At 37.5% G+C, this 24,687-nt stretch overlaps 1 protein-coding gene and 1 long non-coding RNA gene across 3 annotated transcripts in view; one reads left to right on the top strand and one right to left on the bottom strand.

Annotated features, from left to right (window-relative positions):
- Positions 1 to 24,587, top strand: LOC308350220. Its single transcript, XR_013967507.1, has 6 exons — positions 1 to 1,085; positions 3,625 to 3,692; positions 6,846 to 6,912; positions 7,967 to 8,115; positions 12,646 to 12,769; positions 24,136 to 24,587. It is a non-coding gene; the product is annotated as an uncharacterized lncRNA (long non-coding RNA).
- Positions 1,065 to 24,687, bottom strand: part of CCDC90B (coiled-coil domain containing 90B) — a 38,663-nt gene continuing 15,040 nt past the window's right edge. Inside the window, exons 4-9 of one of the 2 annotated variants that reach the window (XM_080815297.1) lie at positions 17,520 to 17,621; positions 16,863 to 16,904; positions 16,693 to 16,764; positions 16,548 to 16,601; positions 14,649 to 14,763; positions 1,065 to 2,173 (exon numbers count right to left, since the gene is read on the bottom strand). In XM_080815297.1, coding sequence (XP_080671423.1) covers positions 2,118 to 2,173; positions 14,649 to 14,763; positions 16,548 to 16,601; positions 16,693 to 16,764; positions 16,863 to 16,904; positions 17,520 to 17,621 — 441 coding nt within the window. In that variant the 3' untranslated portion in view covers positions 1,065 to 2,117. Of the gene's footprint in view, positions 2,174 to 6,251; positions 7,462 to 14,648; positions 14,764 to 16,547; positions 16,602 to 16,692; positions 16,765 to 16,862; positions 16,905 to 17,519; positions 17,622 to 24,687 lie in introns of those variants that run through there. The other variant, XM_080815298.1, reaches the window with a different exon arrangement.

Raw genomic sequence — 24,687 nt, forward strand, 5'->3', positions numbered from 1 at the left:
ATTATTGTCCAGTTATGCAGGTGTTATATAACATCCTGTTGTGTGTCCTGTTATGTGGTGTTTCCCACCACAACCGATTCTTGGATTTTCTGGACACCATTTGGGTTTCCAACATTTCAGTTCTGACGCTAACTTCCCAGTTAGCGTCGGACTCCACAAGTTACGAGCTCAGTCCCAAAAGAACGTCCCCACTTCAGACACCCTTTTGCAAGTCCCACTTTGTCACTGGTACTTCTGACTAATCAGCAGTTCAGGAAATTCCCTCCTCAGGTTTCCAGTTGGTTGGAATGACCAATATAACAGAAAGGATACATTCCAGGAACAGCCAAATGGAGGAGATGCAGATGGCAAAGTGTGAGTGAGAGGTGCATGGGGCTTCCATGACCTCCTTCCATCTGCCACCCTCCAAGCACCCTGATGTGTTCTGTGGATTGGCCAGTGGGAACTGAACTCAACCTTCAGCTCCTCTCCTGTCTTCTCCCTTTCCCAGCTGTTGCGTTGGGAGGTCAGGGAGGCTGAGAGTTCCAGTCTATAATCACGCCTTGGTCTATCTGGCAACCAGTCCCCATTCTGAAGTTATAGAAGGGCTCCTGGCTGCGTGTCCTCTCAGCATACAGAATACACACTTACTATTCAGGAAATCTGGAGGATTTTAGGAGTTTTGTTCCAAGAAAACAGAAGCTTGTAACTACCCCTATCAAGGAAGTGCAAGGGTTTTAGGAGATCTGTGCCAGAAATCGGGGACAAAGACCAAATATATATAAATCTATATGTATTTCCACATTATGTTTTTTACACAAAAATTGAAGATGTTAGATGTAAGTACAAATGTTTTTTCCCATGCCTTAGTTGTTTGTCCATCTCTTGACACAGAGGCCTCAACTTGTAGGTGACGAGAGCACCGAGTAAGAAAGAGCCTGCCTGGCATTTACAGACTGTGTGGCTTGTCTGCTGTACAGCCTTGGCAACCACGGTTGTAGAAGTTACAACTGGGTGACCTTAACTTCATTTAGCTTGTTTTTTTTCAGCTGTAAAATAAGGATATTATCACCCACCTAAGAGGACTGCTTTGAAAAAAAGAAAAGGTGAGCTGATATATATTATTTAGCATTCCCCCCCTGGCAGCTATTATTCAACAACAATCACTAAGTTCAGCATTGGTGACCACTGCTTTTTCCATTGCTTGGGTTTTTTTCTTTATATTAAAAAAACACTACATACTGTTAAATATTCATGTATCTAAATTCTTGAAGACTGACAAAAATGGGAATTATAAACTTTGATTTGTTTTTTGAATACGGTGGAGGGTTTTTACTGACTCTTGACTGGTCCTTATATAATCCTGCTTGGTCTACTTACTCAACCAAGTAGAAGTTTACTGAATTTAAGTGAATCACTAAAAAAACAAAAAAACCACCTCTTCATTTTATGTAATAAATTTAAGATGGGTCCTTAAGAAGCAGGGATAAACTGGTATTTGTGAATTCAAAAATTTTTAAGTATATGTAATAATCAGCGCTCAAGACATAGCAACTCGAAGATTTCACACCAGGCGTCCTACAGTTGCACTAGGGCACACATTATTTTAATTGTTTTAATTAAATCCTTGTTTTAATTTACTACCAAGAAACCCAATCTCCATATATGGTAAGTCGCCTTGAAAATCCAAGCAACTTTGTTAGAACAAGATTTTATTTTCTATGAAAATAACTGTGCAGTAGGTACCAGGGAAGCTGAATACAATAACAAGTATGTAGGCTTGGGAGTAGTTTTTAAATTTGCAGCAGACATCAAAGAAATCCTAAATGATACACATTTGTTCAAGCAAACACAAGAGAACTCTGGATCAGTTTCTATGAACTATGAAAAGGATAAAGACAAAAAGCCTCTTTATCTCAATCAGGTTTTGAATGACAGCTTTTCAACAAAATAAGAAAAGACACACAAAACACCAACTCAAAGCGTATCTTCCCATTTAAAAGTATTTTTTAGTCCATATGTACTCTGAATAATCTTATTGTATTGAGTATCTGCTGCAACTTCCATGTTCAGAGTAAATGTAGCCTGGCGTAGTGTTCTCAAGTCCGCAGCAGCAGCATACTACCATAGTTTCTCAACTATTTCCAGATTCTGTAAAATCCCAATGCTATTGCCAGGCAAGTAAACACTGAGGCTGTGAAAAGACACCATGTTATGGATCACGCATTTGATACTATTTTGCAGAGACAAACACAATACTGTCATCTTCAAATAAGCGAAGAGCACAAAACAAAGGAAATCCCATCAATTTTCTACCTCGAGTGTTTTGTTCCCAGAAAAATTATGCTAGGGATAAAGTATATCCTTTAGGGCAGGATAAATACCAATTTTAAAAAGCTTCCTATACTTTAAACCAGAATAAGGATAGCACTTTACAAATTATGTCAGTTAGAATCTATAAATAGTGCTTCAAGTCATTAGCATTAACATTAACCATGACTACTTTTAAGTAATTATGCAATCTAATTTTAGATCTTATAAGTGAGAAAACCTTACCTGTATTAAGAAATGATGTAGTTAAGCTAATAAAATAGACATCCATATCATCCATTAAAGTTTGCCTTTTCAGTACATTTAAACACAATTTCATGATTATAAAAAATTTATATGTGAAATTTTAATGAAAATCCTCTAAAAAATTACAGGTAGAAGAAAAGGCTTTTAAAGTAGTTAATATGCCACTGCTCTTTTATATATGGACATTTATATATGGACATTTTATATAAGGACATTTTGAAAACTTTGTTCTCCCTTAAGAAACTGAATCTGGGTGAAGCTTTTAGGGACTTCCTAGTTTCTAGTTTGTTTAAACAGCCTTGACTTTTAAAATAGAGACCCAGAGACAAATGGCAAACTTTTATGACTAAAGATTCAAGAAACAGCCTTCCATAGTAAAGTGACTGTAATTTAAACACAGTATCCCATTTGATCCTAATAACTAATTGAAATTTGGTTAATGACAGGTCCTTTTCTTTTTTTTTTCATTTCCTTAATTTTAAGAAATGGGATTAGGTCTAAAACACATAGGGAGGCTAGATATTGAGGAAAAAGAGTAACATTTAAATTTCTTGTCAATTACACACTCTGGTCAATTATACATTCATCTATTTGATCCTGAGTACTCTTTACCATGTTCCATGGCAGTGTGCTGAGCAATTACATACATTACCTTATTTAACCACAATTAAACCATGTAAGATTGGTGATATTATCCCCTTATAGAGATAAGGCAACAAGTCCAAAGTCACAAATTGCTGGCAAGTGGTGGAACAAGGACTCAACATTATGTGTATCTGAGTCCAGAGTTATTGTTTAAAAACCATTCTATTAATCTTATCCCTTGCCCAAACTGAAGGATTCAATCTGATTTGTCATTTCTTGAGCCATATAGTGCTGTGTAGGTGATTATGTTCTCTGCTAACCCAGACAGCTGATAAATTTTCTTCGCCTACCAAATAAACACTTATTTACTCTGAAGAAGGAGGAATTTCAATCGTTTTTAGAATATATAACACAATGGTTACTATATTGAAGTTTCTGTTGTGAGTGGTTACCATATCTCATTGGTGTTATTTTGCTACCCAGGTTGCTTTCCCCTTTGTTATTTATCTTTCATGACCTGTCAAGGACACATCCCTACATAGGATGCTCAGGTGAGCATGTACGTGGTACCTCTTAAGTACTCTGTAACGTTAGCTTGTCTTCTTACTTGTCTGTTTGGAACAAAATCTGCTGCATTAACTATACAGATCACAAGGAACCACCATTATCTTACAGCTCGTATCTCCTTGGCAATAGTGACTTGGGTCAAAAAGTGGTGTCTGGGGGCACCTGGGTGGCTCAGTGGGTTAAAAGCCTCTGCCTTCGGCTCCGGTCATGGTCCCGGGGTCCTGGGATCGAGCCCCGCATCGGGCTCTCTGCTCAATGGGGAGCCTGCTTCCTCCTCTCTCTCTGCCTATCTCCTCTACCTATCTGTGATCTCTGTCTGTCGAAAAAATAAATAAAAATCTTTAAACATATATAAAAAAAAAAAAGTGGTGTCTGACTCAAATAGGGCCATTCACACGCCTTCCCAGGGATTTTCTGAATTGGAAATAAGGAAAGTGGTAATTTTTCCTGGTTGGTGAAACTCGAATCATAGGAGTCTAGAAGCTACTAACAGTAATGTTTCCAATGGAGGGAAAAGATGGCATGAGTATGAGGCAGATATTCAGAGACAAGATACAGAGTAAACTGTGATTCTAATTATCTCTGTGATTCCAATGATCTCTGAGGTCAAGCTATATCTATCTCTCCCCTTCCATAATTCAATATGTAAACTAATACATTTTCTTTTTATGCCTAAGTTAGTTCAAGTTGGATGTATGGCCACTAAAAGTAAGAGTCTTGACTGACAGATGCTGGGAAACCAAATAACCAAACTGATTACAATTTATAATTTTATAGGGATTTATTCTCTAAGGAAATCCCAAGATCTTGAATGCTGGGGCTTTATTAGTATCTTTTTTCATTTTGCCCCTCTGCTCTTGATTAAATTCAGTATGTGCATAAGTGGAATATTACTGTTTTCTTGGCAACATCTCAGGTATTCTACACTCAATGGATCCACTCATGATGTTAATTTACCACCAAGAGTATGGGATTTTAATTTCCTAAAAGGCTTAACAGTAACAGCAGCAATAACAGATTTGAAGGATAAGGTAGAAGAAAGAAAATGCCTTCAGAATGGCTGGTTGCAAATCCTTTGTGAAAAAAGGAAAGGAAGTAAACTCAGAATAAGTATTTTTGTAAACAATGATGTATTAAATTCTTTCGTCACTGCCACTTAATTCTATTCAATTCTGCCTTACATTCAGCCACTACTGAAAGAAAGCTTTCTGGAGACCACCATCTTCAAACTGAGGGTAAAAGGGCCTTTAAGATACTGATCTAGGTAAACACTCTAGAGTCAGGTGAGTGGAATCTGAGGCTCCTCCTAACCTGGGCTGCTCTGAGATCTATTTTGAAAATGGGAATGAACACTGCGAACTGGGCTATTTTGTAACTTCCCCTGAGCATCACCAGTGAACTGAAGATCTCTGGTTCCAGAGACTTTGCTAGAATAGTGATTTTCAAAACTTAGTTTAGCCTTAGAACTCTTTTTCAAATGAATCTTCAACAGAAGCTAGGTATTTTAAAAAGATAAAATATGTTAAAAGATTCAAGTTGAAGAGAGGAAGGGAGGTATCATCAGCTGAAGGCTGGGGGCTCCACATTTACTCTCAGAGGCTGCCCAGAAAACCACTGATGGTATAATCAGTTTTATTTTGGGCAATTAAGTAATATAAACCATTTTAAATGTGCATATCTTTTGGTCCCCCAATTTTAGATGTTCCTGAACAATTATATAGAACTACTAGTATAAGGGCACAAAGATGTGTATGTGTGTGCGTGCATGCACATGCGTCACACACATGACTGTTGGGTACAATATCATTTCTAATAATGAGAAATCAGGAGCAGAATGTTTGCTAATAGAGGTCTGGAGAAATTAGAGCATTTTCATACAATGGAATACTTTCTAGTAAAAAGATACATATGTACTGATATGCAAAGATACTCAAAACATTTGGTTAAATTTGAAAAAGCTGTAGTCTGTATAATACAATCTAGTTATTATTTGTAATAATCTGCAATACTTATTTACAGAAAAAAAAAGCCTAAAAAGAAATATATTCTAATAGAAAAACATAACTTTTTATAAAAAGTACTATGAAAGTAGGGCACTCTTCTCATTCCTTTGGGCCCTGTAACTGGGTCAGGTCACATGGTACTTGAGGAGCTCAGTATGTGACAATCTAATTTTTGGGTCTCTAATATTTGTGCTCAGCTGGATTCAAAGTAAAAGGTAATTTTCCCCCTATGCTTGCCATGGTTTTTGCCACTGTTTTAGTGACCTTTCTCCGTAAGTTCCCTTAAATCCTTATGGAAGAACATAGGAATAAAAGTAAAATTTTCGTTTTGTTTCCATTATGGGTCAACCAATTTATCTCTGTATCACTTCGTACTTGTATTTATGTATTTCTTTGATATCCATATGCCTTTTCCTATTAGTAGGTTGCAGAGTCACCCATTAAACTTATATCCTAAACTTAGTGCTGTTAAACTTCTATTCTTCCAACACCGCCCAGTGGTAAAGGAAACGTGTTCTAGATCTTTTTTTTTTTTCTTTTGTGCTCCATGGTTACCGTGGGAGATAGGAGCTAACAGGTCTCAATATCAAATGACAACAATTACTTTCTCTGACAAAACATTAAAAGGAAAACCAAATGGGATCACTTAGGCCAAGTCCCCAGACTGGAACTTAGTATCTGAGTGTAGTTTGAACCTTAGTGTGGTCTTAACCAGTCAGCCAGGAGTTTTGTGGATCAGCGACAAGTCTGCCACATGAGTCCTCTCCATCCCCCACACGATTATGTAATGTGCAAAAGATTCCCGGCTCTTCCACTAGGGGAAAGTGACTGCCTGGAATAATCCTTTTGCTAATAACCCACTTGCCCCTCTCTCCTTTTCACTTTTTTTCCCCCTTAAGTTTTATTTAACTAATCTCTATACCTAATGTGGGGCTCAAATTCACGACCCCAAGATCGAGTCACAAGCTCTCTCAACTGAGCCAGCCAGGTACCCCAAAACCGTACATTTTGTACAACTCCTAGGAGCTCCCCTCTACTGGCTAAGTGAGATGCTACCCAATTCAGGAATGATTTAATACAGCCAATTAGATCCTCAAGTTTACTCAGTTTTTTTTTTTTTTTTTTTTTTAACAGAATTGGCTGGCAGTGGTGGGATCTGAAGCAAATATCTCTTGGAATTTAGCAACAATGAGAAACACAGGTATGGCACCCTGCAAATGCTGAGAGTTCACTGTCTTTCTTGCCACATGGGGGCCTTTGGTATGTCAGTTTCAGCTCTGCTTTTTGGGTTCAAGCTACCCATCTAATTGGTGTTCCACTCCAGGCTTGATGACTCAGTCTAGACTAACAAAGGAGGCTCTACTGGAGCACCAATCCTCAGCCCTTGGTTCAGTCTATAATTCCATGTTGGAATCCTTCCCCTAATCCTTCTCCTAACTCCTTACTGGGGTTTACTGGTTTAGTCCTTTCCTCATTTCTAGTCCACAGTCCCTGAATGAAGTCTGCTTGAGTCCAGTTTGGGAAGTGCTGGTGGTATGCATGGCCTCTTGGACAGTCTGCAGTGACATATTTTGGTTACTGCTAGTGTGCTGAGGTTCATGTTTGTTTGTCTTTTATGTAAATAAAGGCCTTTAACTTTTCACAAGCGAAATAAGACATTTCATTGTTTCGACTCCCCTAAGTTCAAAGAATTTATACCAGGATGCTTTTCTGATTCAGGATTCACTCCTTTTGGCAGATTCCTATTTCCCTGTTTAGGGATAAAAATAAATGAGGCTATGGTCAAGAACTTCTCCTTAATTCTTAAATTATTACAAAATCTGCTGCTAAAAAATTGGCAGCCCACCAAAGATCCTAAGATTCTGTAGCCAAAGTTGTCCTTGATCAGAGACTAGCTTGATTATATTTCAGCTGAGCAAAGTGGTGTCTATGCTCTGGTAACCACCTGCTGTGCCTCGACCAACGCTTCCGGTGAAGCTGAAACTCAGTTACAGAAGATCAAAGAACAGGTTGCTTGTCTTAAAAAGATGATTCCCTCCAGAGTCTCTGACTTGTTTGATTTTGACTGGTCCCAATGGATCTTCCTCCCCTTTCTATCTGCAGGATCTGTAACCCCTCTCTTTAGCTCAGGATGTCATGTACGCCTCATGTTGCCTGTCTTTGGGATTTCATGTCTGTGGATTCCCTATGTACATATGAAACCAAATTTGAATTTCTCCCGTTAATGTTTCATGTCAATTTGATTCTGGATCCAGCCAGAAGAACCTTGAAGGGCGGAGGACATTCATCCTTCCTGACAGTTGGCATAAAGAGCAGGATGCTTTAAACTCACTGGATACCACTCTCTCCCAGCATTGCTGTAGCAGAGAGATCCTTGGGAAATCTGACATATAGCCAGCAGAAGGTAAGATTTCTTATCACCTCTGTCTCCTGGAATCTCTGTGAAGTCTGAGTCAAGAGCAAGAGTGGTGAGAACCCTTTTTCTAAATGAAAATGAGCAGGAGAAACTATTTGTGGAACTAGTTCCTTGGGCTTAGGGACTCTTGGTAAATTTGGTAGAGTACTCCTTGGTTACTGATCCATTTCATCCCAGGAACTTTGTTTTCCTGTGTCTTTTATGTCATTTGTCATAGATGAGGTAAAAGCTGTTGCTAAGGGACTTCTTGGAAGCCAAAGCCACCAAACTGGTGGGAATGGGCTTTTGGCACTCAAAAGCCAGTAGAGTGCTTGCCACCTAGCTCAGAGACTCCAATGCTAAGATAAGTTGGACATGGACGCTTAGATTGACACAGGTCACTTGCCAACTTCCAGAAAGCTTCTGTGCAACAAGGCACACTATAAAACACACAATCCACCGCATAAGCCTCCCAGGTATTAGTGTAGCTCCAAGAGACCCAAGGCTTAGCTACAAGAAAAACTGGATGGTTTTTTTCCTTTTGTCTTATTCTATGTCCTAAGTGCTTGGCTTTGTGACCACTGAGAATATTCTTTTTGGTCTCTGCTACCCAGAGGGTGTACCTTGATGGCCACTTGAATAGACGGGTTCTGAGTCTGTCTAGCTATGCCAGCTCTTAGCAGAGTTTCTTGTGAGAGGTCCCAGGCCATGGGGACATTTGTTCACTGTTACTGCTAGAAAGTCCCATTCCTAAGTGCCACCTGCCTGGTGTCACAGATTAGTGGGTTTGTGATGGGAGGAGTCTCAAATTTTTGTGGGAGATCAGAGACGGTTTTCATTGCATTATCCTTACTACCTGTGCAATGAAGGCCTTTACTTCCTTAGATTAATTTTGGATCACAGGGGCTACATTATCTCCACTCTTCTCTGAATGCCTCTTGTGGCTTTGGTTAAGCCACTTAGTTACTTCTAACAGATGTGAGTTACTACTGATAGATCTCATTTGTCAATGCCTAGACAGTGGATCCTTTAAATTGGCTATATTTTAAAAATATCTATTTAAATGTAGCTCTCAATTGTATTAGTATAATGGCTAGCCTTAGGGACTCCCTTGACAAAATGAAGAGAAATCACACTTCAGACAAAAATCAATGTCCATATCCAACATAAATGCCCCTTCTTAAAATCCAGTCTCATCTGACTGTTTTCCCTACAGGATTAACAGAGAACTCTGGCCTAATCTCTAGGTTAAAAGTATACAGGTTGCCCATATAAATGCTGAAAGCCAGAAAAGGAATGTTAACAAAAGCACCCAACACTGGCAGTAAGGGTCTCTTTGCTCCTGTCTTCCAGGGTTCTGAAATCAGGCTCAGCCAGTTTCAGGCATTTCTATGCAACGTCCTTTAGAAGTAGATCCTAGACCACCTGCCACAAAAGAAATTGTGTTCCCTAGATAGCAGAAAATCTTTTAAACTATAAAGCCCTTTCATCTCTACTTTCAGAAGATCCTACCAAATTTAGAGAAGAATTAAAAAGATTAATGGCTATTCACAGCCCCTCTTCGGAGAGGAACAATGACCACAATTTTTCCTAGCTCCTCCTACAAATGGTTTGCAAAGGGCCAATACTCAGGGGCTAATAGAAAAGCCAGGGTTGAACTATACACCCAGAAAAAAGGGTTTTGTTAAAGTGCTTCAGAAAGATTTTACAAAAGCATAAAAAGTTTCTGATTCCAATTTTAGTTAAAATTCTGATATAAAGCAAATTTAGTTCAAAAAACAGGCCAATCCCCTGACATTCAGAACATAATCCAATTCGGTGGCAATTAGTAACAACTGTCTTTGTCTTACAGATCTCTGTAAAAGTAGAAATGTAACTCTAGAAACAAAGCCCACCAATGCCTCTTAGAATGTCGATAGCTTTATAAGATTACAATATTGAACAAAACTGTCCTGCACCTTAAGAAAAAATGCCAAATCTTAAATAGCAATCTGAAATTCTGAAGGAAAAAACTTGTTTTGCATTCTTTCACTGTCCCTTGAAATTCTTAGGTCTTGAAAATGTAAACACAACCCACAACTGCCTGTGACTGAAAATTAAAAACGCCAACTTCTAAAAGGGCTCTTGTGGCAGACTCTAGCACTTTTGATAACAAACAGGTACATTCTATCTCCACCTTAGAGAAAACCTGGATGATCTCTCCATACCTTTGGGATGTAAATTTCCTACCCCTATCATCTCTAGGATAAGAGAGCCATTGTTTGAAATACCAACGTCAGGGAGAAGTTTTTCATTGGGGTGGGGGTCTTTGGAAATCAGGCCTTTAATTAATGTCCTCTAGACAGGTGTGAGTAAAAACAAAAGTTATAAAGAAAAGGTGCAAACAAAAGTCTTGTATTTGTCTATATATGCTATAAATGTGAGATTTTTTCTACCTCTGGATGGTAATACCAAAATTTGTAAAAGAGCTCTGTTTTAGTTGGTTTGAAGACAAAGTGCTTGTTAAGGATTGGGTGTTCTAAAACTCAGAAAGCTAGAAACTAATCCAAATATTTTTCATGTGATTATTTAGTATTGTTGGTTAAAAACATCTATTATGCATGAGTTTAGTAAGAGTTAAATATGTTCATGTTACCTTTTTTGCAAAACTTAACAGAAAATAAGTTTAGGACAGTGGTTGACTTTATTTTCTTATGAAGTTTTGTGGGTAGTCTGAACATAATTGTTAAGAACAAGTAAATAAACATAAAAAAGGTTTGTATGTAAACTTTTAAATTTCTTCCAAAATCTTTGGTAACCTGAAACTTTAATGTTTTGCTAAGTTAATTTAATGAGTTTATCTTAATTTGTTATTTTATCTACTTCTTTCTTACAGAAAGACTAAAGATAAATTTGGATGTTGGAAAATGTTTTGTGCTTTGCTATAAGGACATGTTTCTAGACATTACGAACAGTTCACAACTGCTTATAACATAGTTTTCACTAGAAATTAGTTTCTAAGAGTTAAGGGGAACAACTCTGTATGCAGGGAAAAGTCAAGAGTATGAGGAATAAGAACTGTGTCCTTAAACTGCAGTATGCAACCAATGCTGGCCTTCTCTGACTTGAAGTCTCAAGTGACCAAGGAGAAATCAAACAGGCAGAAGCAGAAAACCAGTTAAATCAGAGGCATGCAAGCAATATTTTCTAACAATCAGATATGAGAGAAACTTCTATTTTAAGGACTATAACAGATTATACTTTGCAGATACAAAAGGGAGGGGGTATATGTGCTTGTAAGCAGTTCTGAGCAGTTCTTTTCAGAGCAATGCCAAAGACTGTCTCCCAGGCTATAGTCCTTGGTGAGACAAAAAAAGCATTTACTAACCTACTTTGAGGTTGGTTTTCTTTCAGCTGACAAAACATAGCTTTGCTGAACGAAAAGATAATTTTGTCCTAAAGTGAGGGCGGTTATTTAAAGAGGGAAAACTTAGGACAAAATCTGAATGTAAAAAATAAAGCTGGATAAGGTTTACAGAACAATAATTTTAGAAAAGAATTTTATGTGTGATCCGTACCAGCTAAGATTAGGATAAATTTAAGCAAGCAAATAATTTTCTTGAACTATTGGTCTGCTCTTAGTAAGAAGCTGTAAACAAAGCTTTTCTTTACCTTTAAAGTCATCTGCCAAGAAAACAAGGATTCTGTGTTTGGTTATCTTTGATGACTTAAGAAACTAAGTTAATATTAAAAGAGCTAAATTTTGCTCAAAACAATGTAACCACTTCTCTTTGCCTTTGAAATCTTTTATTGTCACTTGGGCTAAATAATTACATGCTATTTCATAATAATTAATCAAATGTTCAAACCTTTTAAATATTTTTTATATGTTTCTGGATCATAATAAAAACTTTTAAAAATTTTGTGAAAATGTGGTATAGTAAATTGCAGCAGAAGCATTGTCAAAGTGATACCAAACCCTCTTATATTGTGTTTGTATAGACATGTTAGTAAAATTAGTGAAACTCCTAAAAATCTGGTATCTTTGTATGTTATTTTGAAGTGTTGTATATTATAGACAAAACAATTTCCTTATTAACTGCATTGTAATGAAGTCTAATCAGATCTATAACCATGGTCATCTTTGAGTTACTCTTTTACTATGATGGCAATGCAGCTGTCCTCAGTGAGACTCACATAAAGAACTCTGAGTACAAGTCTCCAATAATCTTAAAATCATAAATCTGAACTAGGTAAGAATTTCTGAACTAGTGAAAAAAAAAACAACCAGATTCAAGCAGAGTAAGAATAAATCGGACTAAACGAACTGAGAATTATTTTTATGACTTTGTTTGAAACACTGCTGACTTTTTAAAATGTTTTGTTTTTTCAGATTGAAGTAAACTTTTCTTAAGCTAATTGATTTACAGCAATTTGGAACATTGATCTCCAGCATTCAGAAACCCATTGAGTATTCTAAGAGTCAATTCTCCTTTTAACAGGACACAATGGGTAAATTGATTATATGATCTAGGCTTTGACTGGAATGTCCTATTTTAGACACAGATTTACACAGACTCAGATATGACCAGACAGCTTTAAGGACTTTTTGGAGCCTATAAAGCCCCCTTGGAAATATCGGCCTGATACCTATTGCTTACGGAGTTCCCAGCAACTTTACCAGGTAAGAAAAGAAGATCATTTCCTGGCCAGTGCAGGAACCTAGAGAAAAGAAGAATTCACCCAAATCTATAGGTACTGCAGGTGAAGTCTGATGGCAACTGACAATTTAATCTGGAGATTTCTTATGAATAGTTCCAGCAAAGCAGGTTTAAGGAGCCTATATGGTCAACTGCTATTCTTGCTGCACTTATGTAAATTAATCAGGCCATGTTCTTTTAAAACCAAACCTATTTTGCAAACTAATTAGTGTCAATTTGGCTATCTTTGGTAGAAATGGTGATTACAGAAAGAAAAACACACCTGTGTATTAGATTTTAATACTGCTCATCAAAACTGGACTAGATCCAGATTACCTCTAGTTTCCTCCAATGACTAGCAACAACTCTCTAAACTCATATTTTCAGTTTTTCTCCTACCCTTCTGACTTGGAATCATTTGAGAACTAAACTTGCCTTCTTCCCTGAAGCCCTGCAAAGCAAATAAAAACAACTTGAGGTAACCTTCAGAAAAATCACACTACCTCCCATCTAGACCCTCTGCATCCCTGTTATTTTAGGGGCCACTCAAAAGATCAGAGACATGTGGAGTCTAAACCAGGAAAATCTGTCAGACTGTCACTTTTTGCTCCCACTCCAGCTGAGGATATGTCCAGCTGGACATCTAGAAGTCAGGACTGGCCACCCTCAGAACTCAGAAACTTTGATCCAATCCTTAACCATTATTTTCTTTTGTTCTGATAGAAACAGAATACCTGATTGATTATTTAATTAAATCACAGGCTCACTTTGAGAATATACCTGCATTATGGCCTCCTGAAGTGAGATTATAACTGAGCTGATCTACTGACAGTACTAAAAGATTGATTCAACAAGATGGAACAACCCACCAGGGCTCAACTTTATGTGTGTGAAACTTCAGGGATGTCTCAGAGGAAACTTCAAGTGCCAAGGGCAGGCACTAAGATGGGCCACTTTGTCCATGCCCATTACTTTCAGTTAAAAGCAGTCAAAACCCAGCAGATTTAGGAAAAACTCCTTACCTCCCCACCAAATGCCTATGTTTACAATTATAGAAAGGACAGCCTATACCCTGAGAGAGCTACTGAGATTCCTCTTTACCTAAGATGCTTATTTGTGTAACAGCAACCTTTATTTTCCAAACATCTCCTCTCACCTTCCTGCTAATGGCTATCCTACCCTTTATATTCTCAGAACCCCTACCCCCCCATTCTTAGCTCAGGATGTCATATAAGCCTCACATTGCCTGAATGTCTTTGGAATTTCATGTCTGTTTTCTCCTGTTAATCTGTCTCATGTCAATCTTAGTCCAGCTAGAAGGGCAAAGGACATTCTTCTTCCCCAATAATACCAGAGAAAAGAACAACATAATGGTAACTGAGAATAGCACTAATGTCTAAATTTTGATCACATTTTTCAGTTAAGCTGAGATTGAGCAAATGGGGGAACTGTTAAACTACAGGCCCCAAAAGGCGTCACTTAGGCTTCGTGTGCAAACCAGGGCTTAACACCTATATTAACTGCAGTTTCAAACTTTCCCAGAAATGTAGTTTTAACTGAATAATGGGGGATCTTCCGATGAGTGATAATGGGCCCTCTACACAGAAGGTAATCTGTGTAAGACCCCTTGTTTTTATCCTCATGGGAAAGTGAGCTTGCCTGGAACAATCCTTTTCTTTTGCTAGTAATTTTCTTGCCCCACCTTTCTTCCTATAAAAACCTTCCATTTTGTACAATGCATCGAGCTTCCATTCCCTCTACTTGCCAGATAAGAAGCAGCCCAAATAATTTAAGAAAGTGAATTAGATCTTCAGATTTACTCCACTGATTTTTGTTTTTTAACAAGAGAGCAAATTGCCTTACCTGCAAGGTAGCGAATTGTTTCAAGCTTGTTAGACTCCATCAGTGTTTTCAAAGAAGCAATTTCAGTGTCAATCTTATTACTGGTCTCGGAAATAATACTTCTGGTTTTGGTATCCTGCAGAAAATAAGAATGAGACAAATTTTGTCCCTGTGAATTATGGACACAAACATTTACATTAGAAACCCTTACTTATGGGCTAACTTTATATTGCAAAAGTCTTAACTGGGGAAACAGTAAAAGCACAGTGATAGAAAAAAACATCTGAACTTAATTACAAAATGACAAAAAGAATATCCTACTTTTGATATTTGGAGATCATTATTATTGATTTCTTTGGATTAACCTATTTTGGATACATACTACTAGAAGCCTCACAGTAAAAGATTTGAGACCTAAAATATATGAAATAAACTAAGAAGGAAAAGAAAAATTTTAATCACAAAACTATAAACACTTTATGTGTATAAAATCCTTAGGATATCACAATGAAAACTTATACACAGTCTAAAGAAAAATCTCATCCAGATTTATAATGTGAATTGGCACCAGTATTAAAGGGAATGGCAGAAATGCTTTTGTAGAGTAATACCAAATGCTACGTGTACAGGGGCTAAGGGGTAGGTAGAGAGGTAAGATGGCATATGGAACTTAGAAATTGGCTCTCAGAGGGGCATCTGGGTGGCTCAGTGGGCTAAGCCTCTGCCTTGGGCTCGGGTCATGATCCCAGGGTCCTGGGATTAAGCCCCGCATCGGGATCTCTGCTTGGCAGGGAGCCTGCTTCCCCATCTCTCTCTGCCTACTTGTGATCTCTCTCTTGTCAAATAAATAAATAAAATCTTAAAAAAAAAAAAAGAAATTAGCTCTCAGAGAATTTGATTTCCTTGTTTGTTTCTTTTATCTGGCCAAGAATAGACCAGAATAGGGGCGCCTGGGTGGCTCAGTGGTTTAAGCCTCTGCCTTGGGCTCAGGTCATGATCTCAGGGTCCTGGGATCGAGCCCTGCATCGGGCTCTCTGCTCAGCAGGAGCCTGCTTCCCCCTCTCTCTGTCTGCCTCTCTGCCTAGCTCTGATTTCTCTCTGTCAAATAAATAAAATCTTACAAAAAAAAAAAAAAAAGACCAGAATAGAATACTTGGAAAGACAAACGAGGCCTGCCCTTCTATTTAATTATAATTAAGAAAGAGTGATGTTTGTCGAGGCACATGTGTGGCACAGTCAGCTAAACTGCCACTCTTGGTTTCGGCTCGGGTTATGATCTCAGGGTCATGAAACTGAGTGCTGCCTGTGGCTCTGAGCTCAGCACAGAGTCTGCTTAAGACCTTTTCCTGCCCCTCTCTGGCTTGTGCGCTTTCTAAAATCTTAAAAACAACAAAAAAAGAATGATGTCTCTTCTGGTGGAATGTAGACCAAACGGTTCTTAACTTGTAGGCTGACTCAAAAAACTGGGTTTTACTTAAACCATAGAGATTAAACAAGGATCACAATTTAGATTAGGAGAAGGTAAACAGTTGTAGAATATGGAGTTTAGAATCCAGGCTTACATTCTGGCTCCAACACTTAGTAGCTAGATGACTTTAATCTCCCTGTGCCTCATTTTCCAAACTAGCAAAATGGGAATAAAGAGGGCCTTTAGAGGCTAAGAAGAATAGACGTAAAGCAAGTAAAACAGTATCTGATACATAATAAACATTAAATAGATAGTTACTGTTAGCCTCTGCCTTCATTTAAAATGCTAATTGTGAATCCTTGTCTTTCAAAAAATAGTTTATAGAAATAATTTAGTTATAAAATATGTTACCAGGAAAGCTAGATTCTGACAGAGATCACAGTTCAGGTACAACACATATAAGCAGTTATACATGAGAATGGTATAAAAGACATTTTTACATACTAGTTTACCTTGCTGGTAAATTCTGTGGTTGCTTCCATCAGTTTCTTTTCTTGATCTGTAAACTAAAGGATATGATGAATCAGGAGGTTAAAAAAAAAAAAAAAAGGCTAAAGGAATTAAGTTACCAAGAAGGCACATTTAGAAGCACATTACCATATCAGTTACTCTGCTCCTTTCTAGGTTGATGTCCAGTTTATTGTCTGCTCTGATTTGACTGGTTTCATTCTTTAAAGAAAATAAAAATATTAAGAAAGCTCATAATGTTTGTTCTGAAATTAGTAAAATATTCTGAAGTGCTTAAGTACGTAAGTACTTAAACTTACGATCAGTTGTTGCTTAACTTGTTCCAACTCAGTTTTCATTTTCTAGGTATAAAGAAAATCACACGCAATTGCCATTACACCAAACATCTACAGAATAATTTATTCAACAAATCTGAAACACCGCAATAGCAAAAACTGTATGATATCTATACATTTCTAATCAAGGATTAAGTATAACTACACAAAAAAGGAAAATATCATATTCAAAAAATTCTTATGAACAGTTAAAAAAAAAAGGTATTCTTTCTTTACTTTTAAACCATGACTGATATTTTAAATTTAAAAATATTTAAGCTAGTAAACAAAATTCCAACTGAAGTATAAAGTTTTCTTTTAACTGACAAAAGTTAGCACAGAATCACGTAAAATGGAAAATGTCCCATTAAATTCCGAGAACATTATATTGAGCTGAATGATAAATTTTACATTATAAAGAGCTCAAAGATTTTCCCTTCCATGTGACTTGTATACCTGTAAAGTACAATCCTTAATCTTTGTTCAAGAAACTGATTTATACATAGAAACTTAGTTACAGTTAAACATGTAGTATACTTTGATCTATGACCACATAAAATCATTATTTGGTCCTACTCCTCACCAAGTAGAATACATGTGAAATCAGTTATTTTATTAGTAATAACCCAAAACCTGTATCACCTGATTCTCTGCTCTCAGATTTGCAAATTCACTCTTTTCTAGGATGACCATGTCTTTCCTGATGGAATCCAAATGAGACATTAGTTGTTGTACTGTTATTTCCTGGAAAGCAAAATTAAAATAACAGTGATAATGAAAGTTATCACTTTACACAGAATTGTATTCATGAAATGTAGAAGAATCTTTTGTTATGCTACAAGGTATAATGTTGCTTGGCTAACTAAACAAAACCGAGCCATACGAAAACTGTATCAAAATGAAAAGTTCTAGTCCAAGGTTGCCACATAGGAAGACCCTGAACTCAGCTCCTGAACTCAGCTCCTCCAACAAATTACACCTATTTCCTCCTGAAGAACAATAAAGGGCTAACCAAAGAGCTTCTGCACAGCAAAAGATAGATCATATACAAAAAGGCAAGAGAGACAGAGACAGAAACACAGTCATGAAGAGAACCCTCAAACCCAACACTGAGAACCACAGTGGAGGGGGATTATACTGAAGGACTATAAGCAGATCTGTCTGCCCTGGGATACAGAAAAAACAATGAGGTTTCAAAGGGTAACTAGAATATAAAAGATCCTGCCCCAGAACTCTGCCAAGCAGTGTAGGGGCTTGTGAGGGGCTGGTGAACATCACTTTCTGTCTTCCCTGTCCACCCTGAGAGCACACATACAAGCAGGTCTGGACACCACAGCCAGCTTACCACTTCAGCAGCACCAGGCCCCTGACCCAAACCAACACAGTGTCCATGAAGGTGGCCCCGGCGGAGACCACAGCAGAACACCCATGGTCAGTGTTCCCAACAGCTGACTCACCAAGGTGACACAAACGCAAAGCACCCCAGGATAATCCAGACCCCCACCACTTTACCTCCAGATAACTTGCCAGGACACCCCCAGTTCAGAGCATCCCAGGACCTTCCAAATTAGCTCACACCCAACCAGGGTGCCACCCGCACAAAGGGTCTTGGGGAGCCCTGGCCCATGCTCAGTAAAACTCAAGTTGTCCTGCCCAGGGCACTAGCTCCATGGAGAGCCCCAAGCTGCCCAGAATGAAACCTCTTCAGCTTCAGCTATCTTACCAGGCAAAAACCCTGGGAATGCCTCCAGACAATACCTACTATAGCACCAGCTGTCTGGCCAGGGTGCACTCTATGTGGAGAGGCATGAGACTTCCTGGCCTGTACGTGCTTTGGTTCTGTACATCCCACCAAAGTGGCCCTAACACAAAGTGCCCCAGGACCCAAGCCCATGACATCCACATATTCAGAAGGCCAGCTAAAGTCACCAGGCACACATTCTCCACAGGCAATGACTACACAGTATCATTCTACTTTGGAAAAGTAGCTGTTGCATGTAATTCACAGAAAAAAAGTAAAGCAAGAGGAGGAGACAAAGGAGTCTATTTCTAACAAAACCAAAACCTTGGAAACAGGACTAAATAGAATGGAAATAAGAAATATGCCTGATAAATAGTTCAAAATTATGGACATAAAGATGCTCACTGGATTGGACAATGGGGTTGATAAACTTACTGAGAACTTGAACAAAGAGAAAATTTAAAAAGAACCCATCAGAGTTGAAGAACACAATATGTGGAATGAAAGATGAACTAAAGGGTATCAACAGATAGGAGAATAGAAAAGAACAGATTAGTGATATGGAAAAGAGGACAATGGGAAGAACCCAAGCTGAACAGTAAAATAAATAAATAAATAAAGATAGGTTAAGGGATCTCCTGGACAACATCAAGTGAAAAAAAATTTGCATTATAGGGGTCCGAGAAGAAGAAAAGGAAGAAGGGTGCGGGTAGATAAGTTATTTGAAGAAATAACAAATGAAAACCTCCTTTATCCGGGGAAGGAGACAGACCTCTAGGTTCAAGAAGTGTAGAGAAGCACTAAAGATGAGCCCAACGAAGTCCACACCACAAATAGTAATTAAAATGTCAAAGATAAAGGGGAGAGGTTTAAAAACCAGAAGAGAGAAGCAGTGAGTTATATACAAAGGAAATCTCAGACTATCAGCTGATTTCCCTGCAGAAATTATACAGGCCAGAAGGGGACAATATGATATATTCAAAGTGCTTAAAGTTGTAAAATCTACAACCTGAATACTCCACCATCATTCAAAACTGATGAATTTTCCAGAAAAACAAAATTTTAAGAAGTTCATCACCTTTAGAGGTCTTATAAAAAAAATTACAAATGGCAATTCACAGACCTGTACCCCTGGGGCTAATAATACATTATATGTTTATAAAAAAATAAAAAATTAGGGGCGCCTGGGTGGCTCAGTGTGTTAAGCCTCTGCCTTCGGCCCAGGTCATGATCTCAGGGTCCTGGGATCGAGCCCCGCATCGGGCTCTCTGCTCAGCGGGAAGCCTGCTTCCCCCTCTCTCTCTGCCTGCCTCTCTGCCTACTTGTCATCTCTCTCTCTTAAATAAATAAAATTAAAAAAAATAATAATAAAAAATAAAAAATTTAAAAAAATACAAATGATTTGAGGGGAAAAGAAGAGGCCATAATTAGAAGAAAATTATGAAATGAAAACTTTCATGGGTAAAGGTAAACAAAGTAAAAATAGTACAACACTTAAAGAGTATGCTTGAAGATTAAAAGATAGAAGTAGTAAAGTCCATTATATTTAAAAATCAGTTAAGCGTGGGGCACCTGTGTGGCTCAGTGGGTTAAAGCCTCTGCCTTCAGCTCAGGCCATGATCCCAGGGTCCTGGGATAGAGCCCAACATTGGGCTCTCTGCCCAGCAGGGAGCCTGCTTCCTCCTCTCTCTGCCTACTTGTGATCTGTGTCTGTCAAATAAATGAATAAAATCTTTAAAAAAAAAAACCAGTTAAGCGGACTTACAAACTAAAAAGATATAAAATATGACAACATATACATAAAATATGGAAGCAGGAGATAAAAAATGAGTTTCTTTTAGAATGTGTTTGAACTTAAGTAACCATCAACTTAATACAGATTGCTAAATACTTAGGATGTCATATATGAACCTTATGGCAACCACAAACCTAAAACCTGTAAGAGATACACAAAAAATAAAGAGAAAGAAAGCTAAGCAAAACGCTAGAGAAAGTCATCAATCACAAGGAGAGAGAGCAAGAGACCAAGAAAGAAATGGAGAACTACAAAAGCAACAAAATGGCAAAAAGAACATATGTATCAATAATTAAATGAAATAGTCTAAGTGTTTCAATCAAAAGACACAGGGTGACAGAAAAAAAAAAGATCTATCCAAGTGCAGTTTATAAGAGACTCACTTCAGTACTAAAGAAACATACAGACTTAAATTGAAGGGATAGAAAAAGATACTCTATGCAAATTGACAGGGGGAGGGGCAAATGAGAGTAGCAATAATTAAATCAATAAAAATAGACTTTAAAATAAAGACTGTAACAAGAGACAAACAAGGGCATTACATAATAAAGGGATCAATCTAACAAGAGGTTATAATAATTATAAATATCTATGCACCCAACACTGGAGCACCTACTAATACATAAAACAAATATTAATAGATGAAGGGAGAAAGTGACAGTAATACAATCCTGGGAGACTTTAATACCCCACTTAGAACAACAGACAGATCATAAAGAATGAAAATAAATAAGGAAACAGTAGGTTTTCAGCCAACATATTAGACCAGAGGGACTTAAAAGATACATACCCCCAACAACAGATTATCCATTCTTTTTAAGGGAACACATTACATTTTCCAGAACAGATCACATATGAGGACACAAAACAAGTCTCACTAAATTTAATAAGACAATTCACAGTAATCTTTTCCAACCACAACATATGAAAACTAGAAATAAATCACAAGAATAAAAGTGTAAGAAACAAACACGTAGAGGTTAACAACATGCTGTGAAACAAACAATGAAGAAATCAAAGAGAAAATAAAATACATGGAGACAAATGAAACACAATGGTTCAAAATCCTTGGGGATACAGTGAAAGCAGTTCTAAGAAGGAGATGCATAGTGAAACAAGCCTACCTCAAGAAACACAAAAAATTTCAAATAAATAATCTAACCCTACGTGTAAAGAAACTAGAAAAAGAACAGAACAAACCCAAAATTAGTAGAAGGAAGAAAATAATAAAGATGAGAGTAGAAATAAATGAAATGGAGACTAAAAAATCCCAAAAGAAATAGAATAATGAAACCAAGAGCCGGTTCTTTGAAAAGATAAAAGTGATAAACTTTTAGCCTGACTCATCAAGAAAAAAAGGACACAAATAAAAAAATGAAAGAGGGTAAGCAACAACGGACACCACAGAAATACAAAAGATCAGAACAGAATACTACAAAATTACATGCCAGCAAAATGGCCAACCTACAAGAAATACATAAATTTCTAGAAATATATAAACTGTCAAAACTGAATCACAAAGAAATAGAAAATCTGAAGAGACCCATTACTAGTAACAAAATTGAACTGATGATCAAAAAAAACCCAACAAACAAAAGTCCAGGACCAGATAGTCACAGGTGAATTCTATCAAACATTTAAGCAAGAGTTTAATACCTGTTCTCCTCAAAATATTCCAAAAAATATTCCAAAAAAAAAAAAGTAAACCTCCAAATCCATTCTATGAGGCCAGCATTACCCTGATACCAAAACCAGTCAAAAACACTACAAAAAAAGAAAACAGGCCCGTATCAATGATAAACACAGATGCAAAGTTCTCAAAAAATATTGGCAAATTGAATTCAACAATACATTAGGAGGATCATTTACCACCATTAAGTTTGATTTATTCCTGGGATGCAAGGATGGCTCAGTATTCACAAACCAGTCAATGTGGTACATCTCATTAATAAGAGGAAGGATAAAAACCATATCATCTTAATAGATGCAAAGAAAGGCATTTGACAAAATATATTATCTACTCATGATAAAAACTCTCAACAAAGTGGGTGTAGAGGGAACATACCTCAATATAATAAAAGTCATGTATGACAAACCACAGCTAACGTCATACTCAAAGGTGAATAATGGAGAGCTTTTCCTCTAAGATCAGAAAAAAAATGAAGATGTCCACTCTCACCAGTACCATTCAACACAGTACTGGAAGCCCTAGCCACAGCTATCAGGCAACAAAAAGAAAAGGCACAGAAGTGCTGAAGAAGAAGTACAACTGTCACTCTCTGTAGATGAAACTATACAAAGAAAATCCTAAACTACACCCAGAAAATCCTAAGCCCTAAACACCGCCAAAAAAAAGTACTAGGAATAATAAATGAATTCAGTAGAGTTGCTAGACAGAAAATTATTACCCAGAAATCAGGTGCATTTCTATACACTAGTAACAAAGTGGCAGAGAAATAAACAATTCCATTTATAATTGCACCAAAAAGAATAAAATGCCTAGGACTAAACTTAACCAAGGAGGTGAAAAAACTGTACTCTGAAATCTTTAAGATGCTGATGACAGAATTTGAAGATTACACACAGGAAAGGAAAGATATCCCAGGCTCATGGACTGGAAATATTCATATTGTTAAAATGTCCATACAACCCAAAGCAATCTACGAATTAGATGCAATTCCTATCAAAATAGTAACTGCATCTTTCAGAGAACTGGAATAAATAACTGTAAAATTGTACAGAATGACAAAGGACTTCAAATAGCGGTAGCAATTTTGAGAACGAACAAAGCTGGAGGTGTCACAATTCCAGATTTCAAGATATACTATTAAGGTACTGTGATAAAAACAGCCTGGTACGGGCACAAAAACAGACACACAGATCAACAGAAGAGAGTAGAAAGCCCAAAAATAAACCCATGCTTATATGGTAAATTTTTAAAAAAATTTTTAGAAGATTTTATTTATTTATTTGACAGAGCTCACAAGTAGGCAGAGAGGCAGGCAGAGAGGGGTGGGGGGAAGCAGACTCCCCACTTAGCAGAAAGCCCGATGTGGGGCTCGATCCTAGGACCCTGGGATCATGACCCGAGCCGAAGGAAGAGGCTTGAACCCACTGAGCCACCCATGCTTCTGTGGTAAATTAATCTATAACAAAGAAGGGCAAAAATATACAATGAAGGAAAAGACAATCTGGTTAGGAATTTTTGGACCAGTGTCAATGAATAACTTTCTTGCCCTACCCTCCTATAAAAACCTTTCATTTTGTACAACTCCTCAGAGCCACACTGTACTTGCCAAATGAGCTGTTGTCCGATTTATGAATAATTTAATAAAGCTAAGTTGATCTTTAAATCTGCTTGGTTGAGGAGTGCCTAGCTGTCTCAGTTGGTAGAATATTTAACTCCTAATCTTGGGGTCATGAGTTCAAGCCTCACATTGGGCACAGAGCTTACTTTAAAAAAAAAATTACTGGTTTGAATTTTTGCTATTTAGCCATTTGGTGGGCAGTGAGGGAAAGCAAAGCAAATTTCTTCTGGCAGCATTCAAGGAGAATGAGAAACAGAGACATGGTACCCAAAAACCCTTTGAGTTCAGTGTTTCCTACTGTTTCTGAGGGCTGTGGTAATTTCCTCTTGTTTTTGACCTCTACGCGCTCTTTCTCTCTCTCTCTGTTTTGTGTTTTTCCATTCAGCTCCTGACCTAATTGGCTTTCCTTTACAGGGCAGGTCAGCTTGAAATGGCAGATGGTTATGCTGGAGCCCAGTTGAGCCAGCAGAAGGGTCTTCCAGGAGCCAAGGCCTTCAGACAACAATTCCCCATGTGGAAAACCCCAGCAAGGTTCTATGTGAATTGCTGATGGCGTACACAAGGCCTTGTGGCCAGGTCAGAGTACTTCCAGTATGTTCAGGTGCAACGTTTTCTTGTTTTATGTAAATAAAGGCTCTTGCTAGCACGTATCTAGAAGGCCAAAAAGCCACAAAAATTGTTGTACAGAAGTCGAGCATTTAGAGGCTGTCAGACTGTTTGCCACCTCAAGATGTCATACAAAAAATAATAGCTTTGGATAATGGCTGACTTTTTCTAGGATTTAATGAAGTTTTTGTAAGTAATTTAAATATAATTTAAATACAATTGTTAAGAACAAGTAAATAAAAGTTTTAGATAAGCTTTTTAAAGAGTCTCCCAATTCTTTTTGATAGTGTAAAACCTTAAAGTTTTAAGTTAAATGATGAGTTAAATTCATTAAATATCTAGATCATTTCCAAATATGAC

The sequence above is a fragment of the Martes martes genome (genome assembly GCF_963455335.1).
Source record: "Martes martes genome assembly, chromosome: 10".
NCBI lineage: Eukaryota > Metazoa > Chordata > Mammalia > Carnivora > Mustelidae > Martes > Martes martes.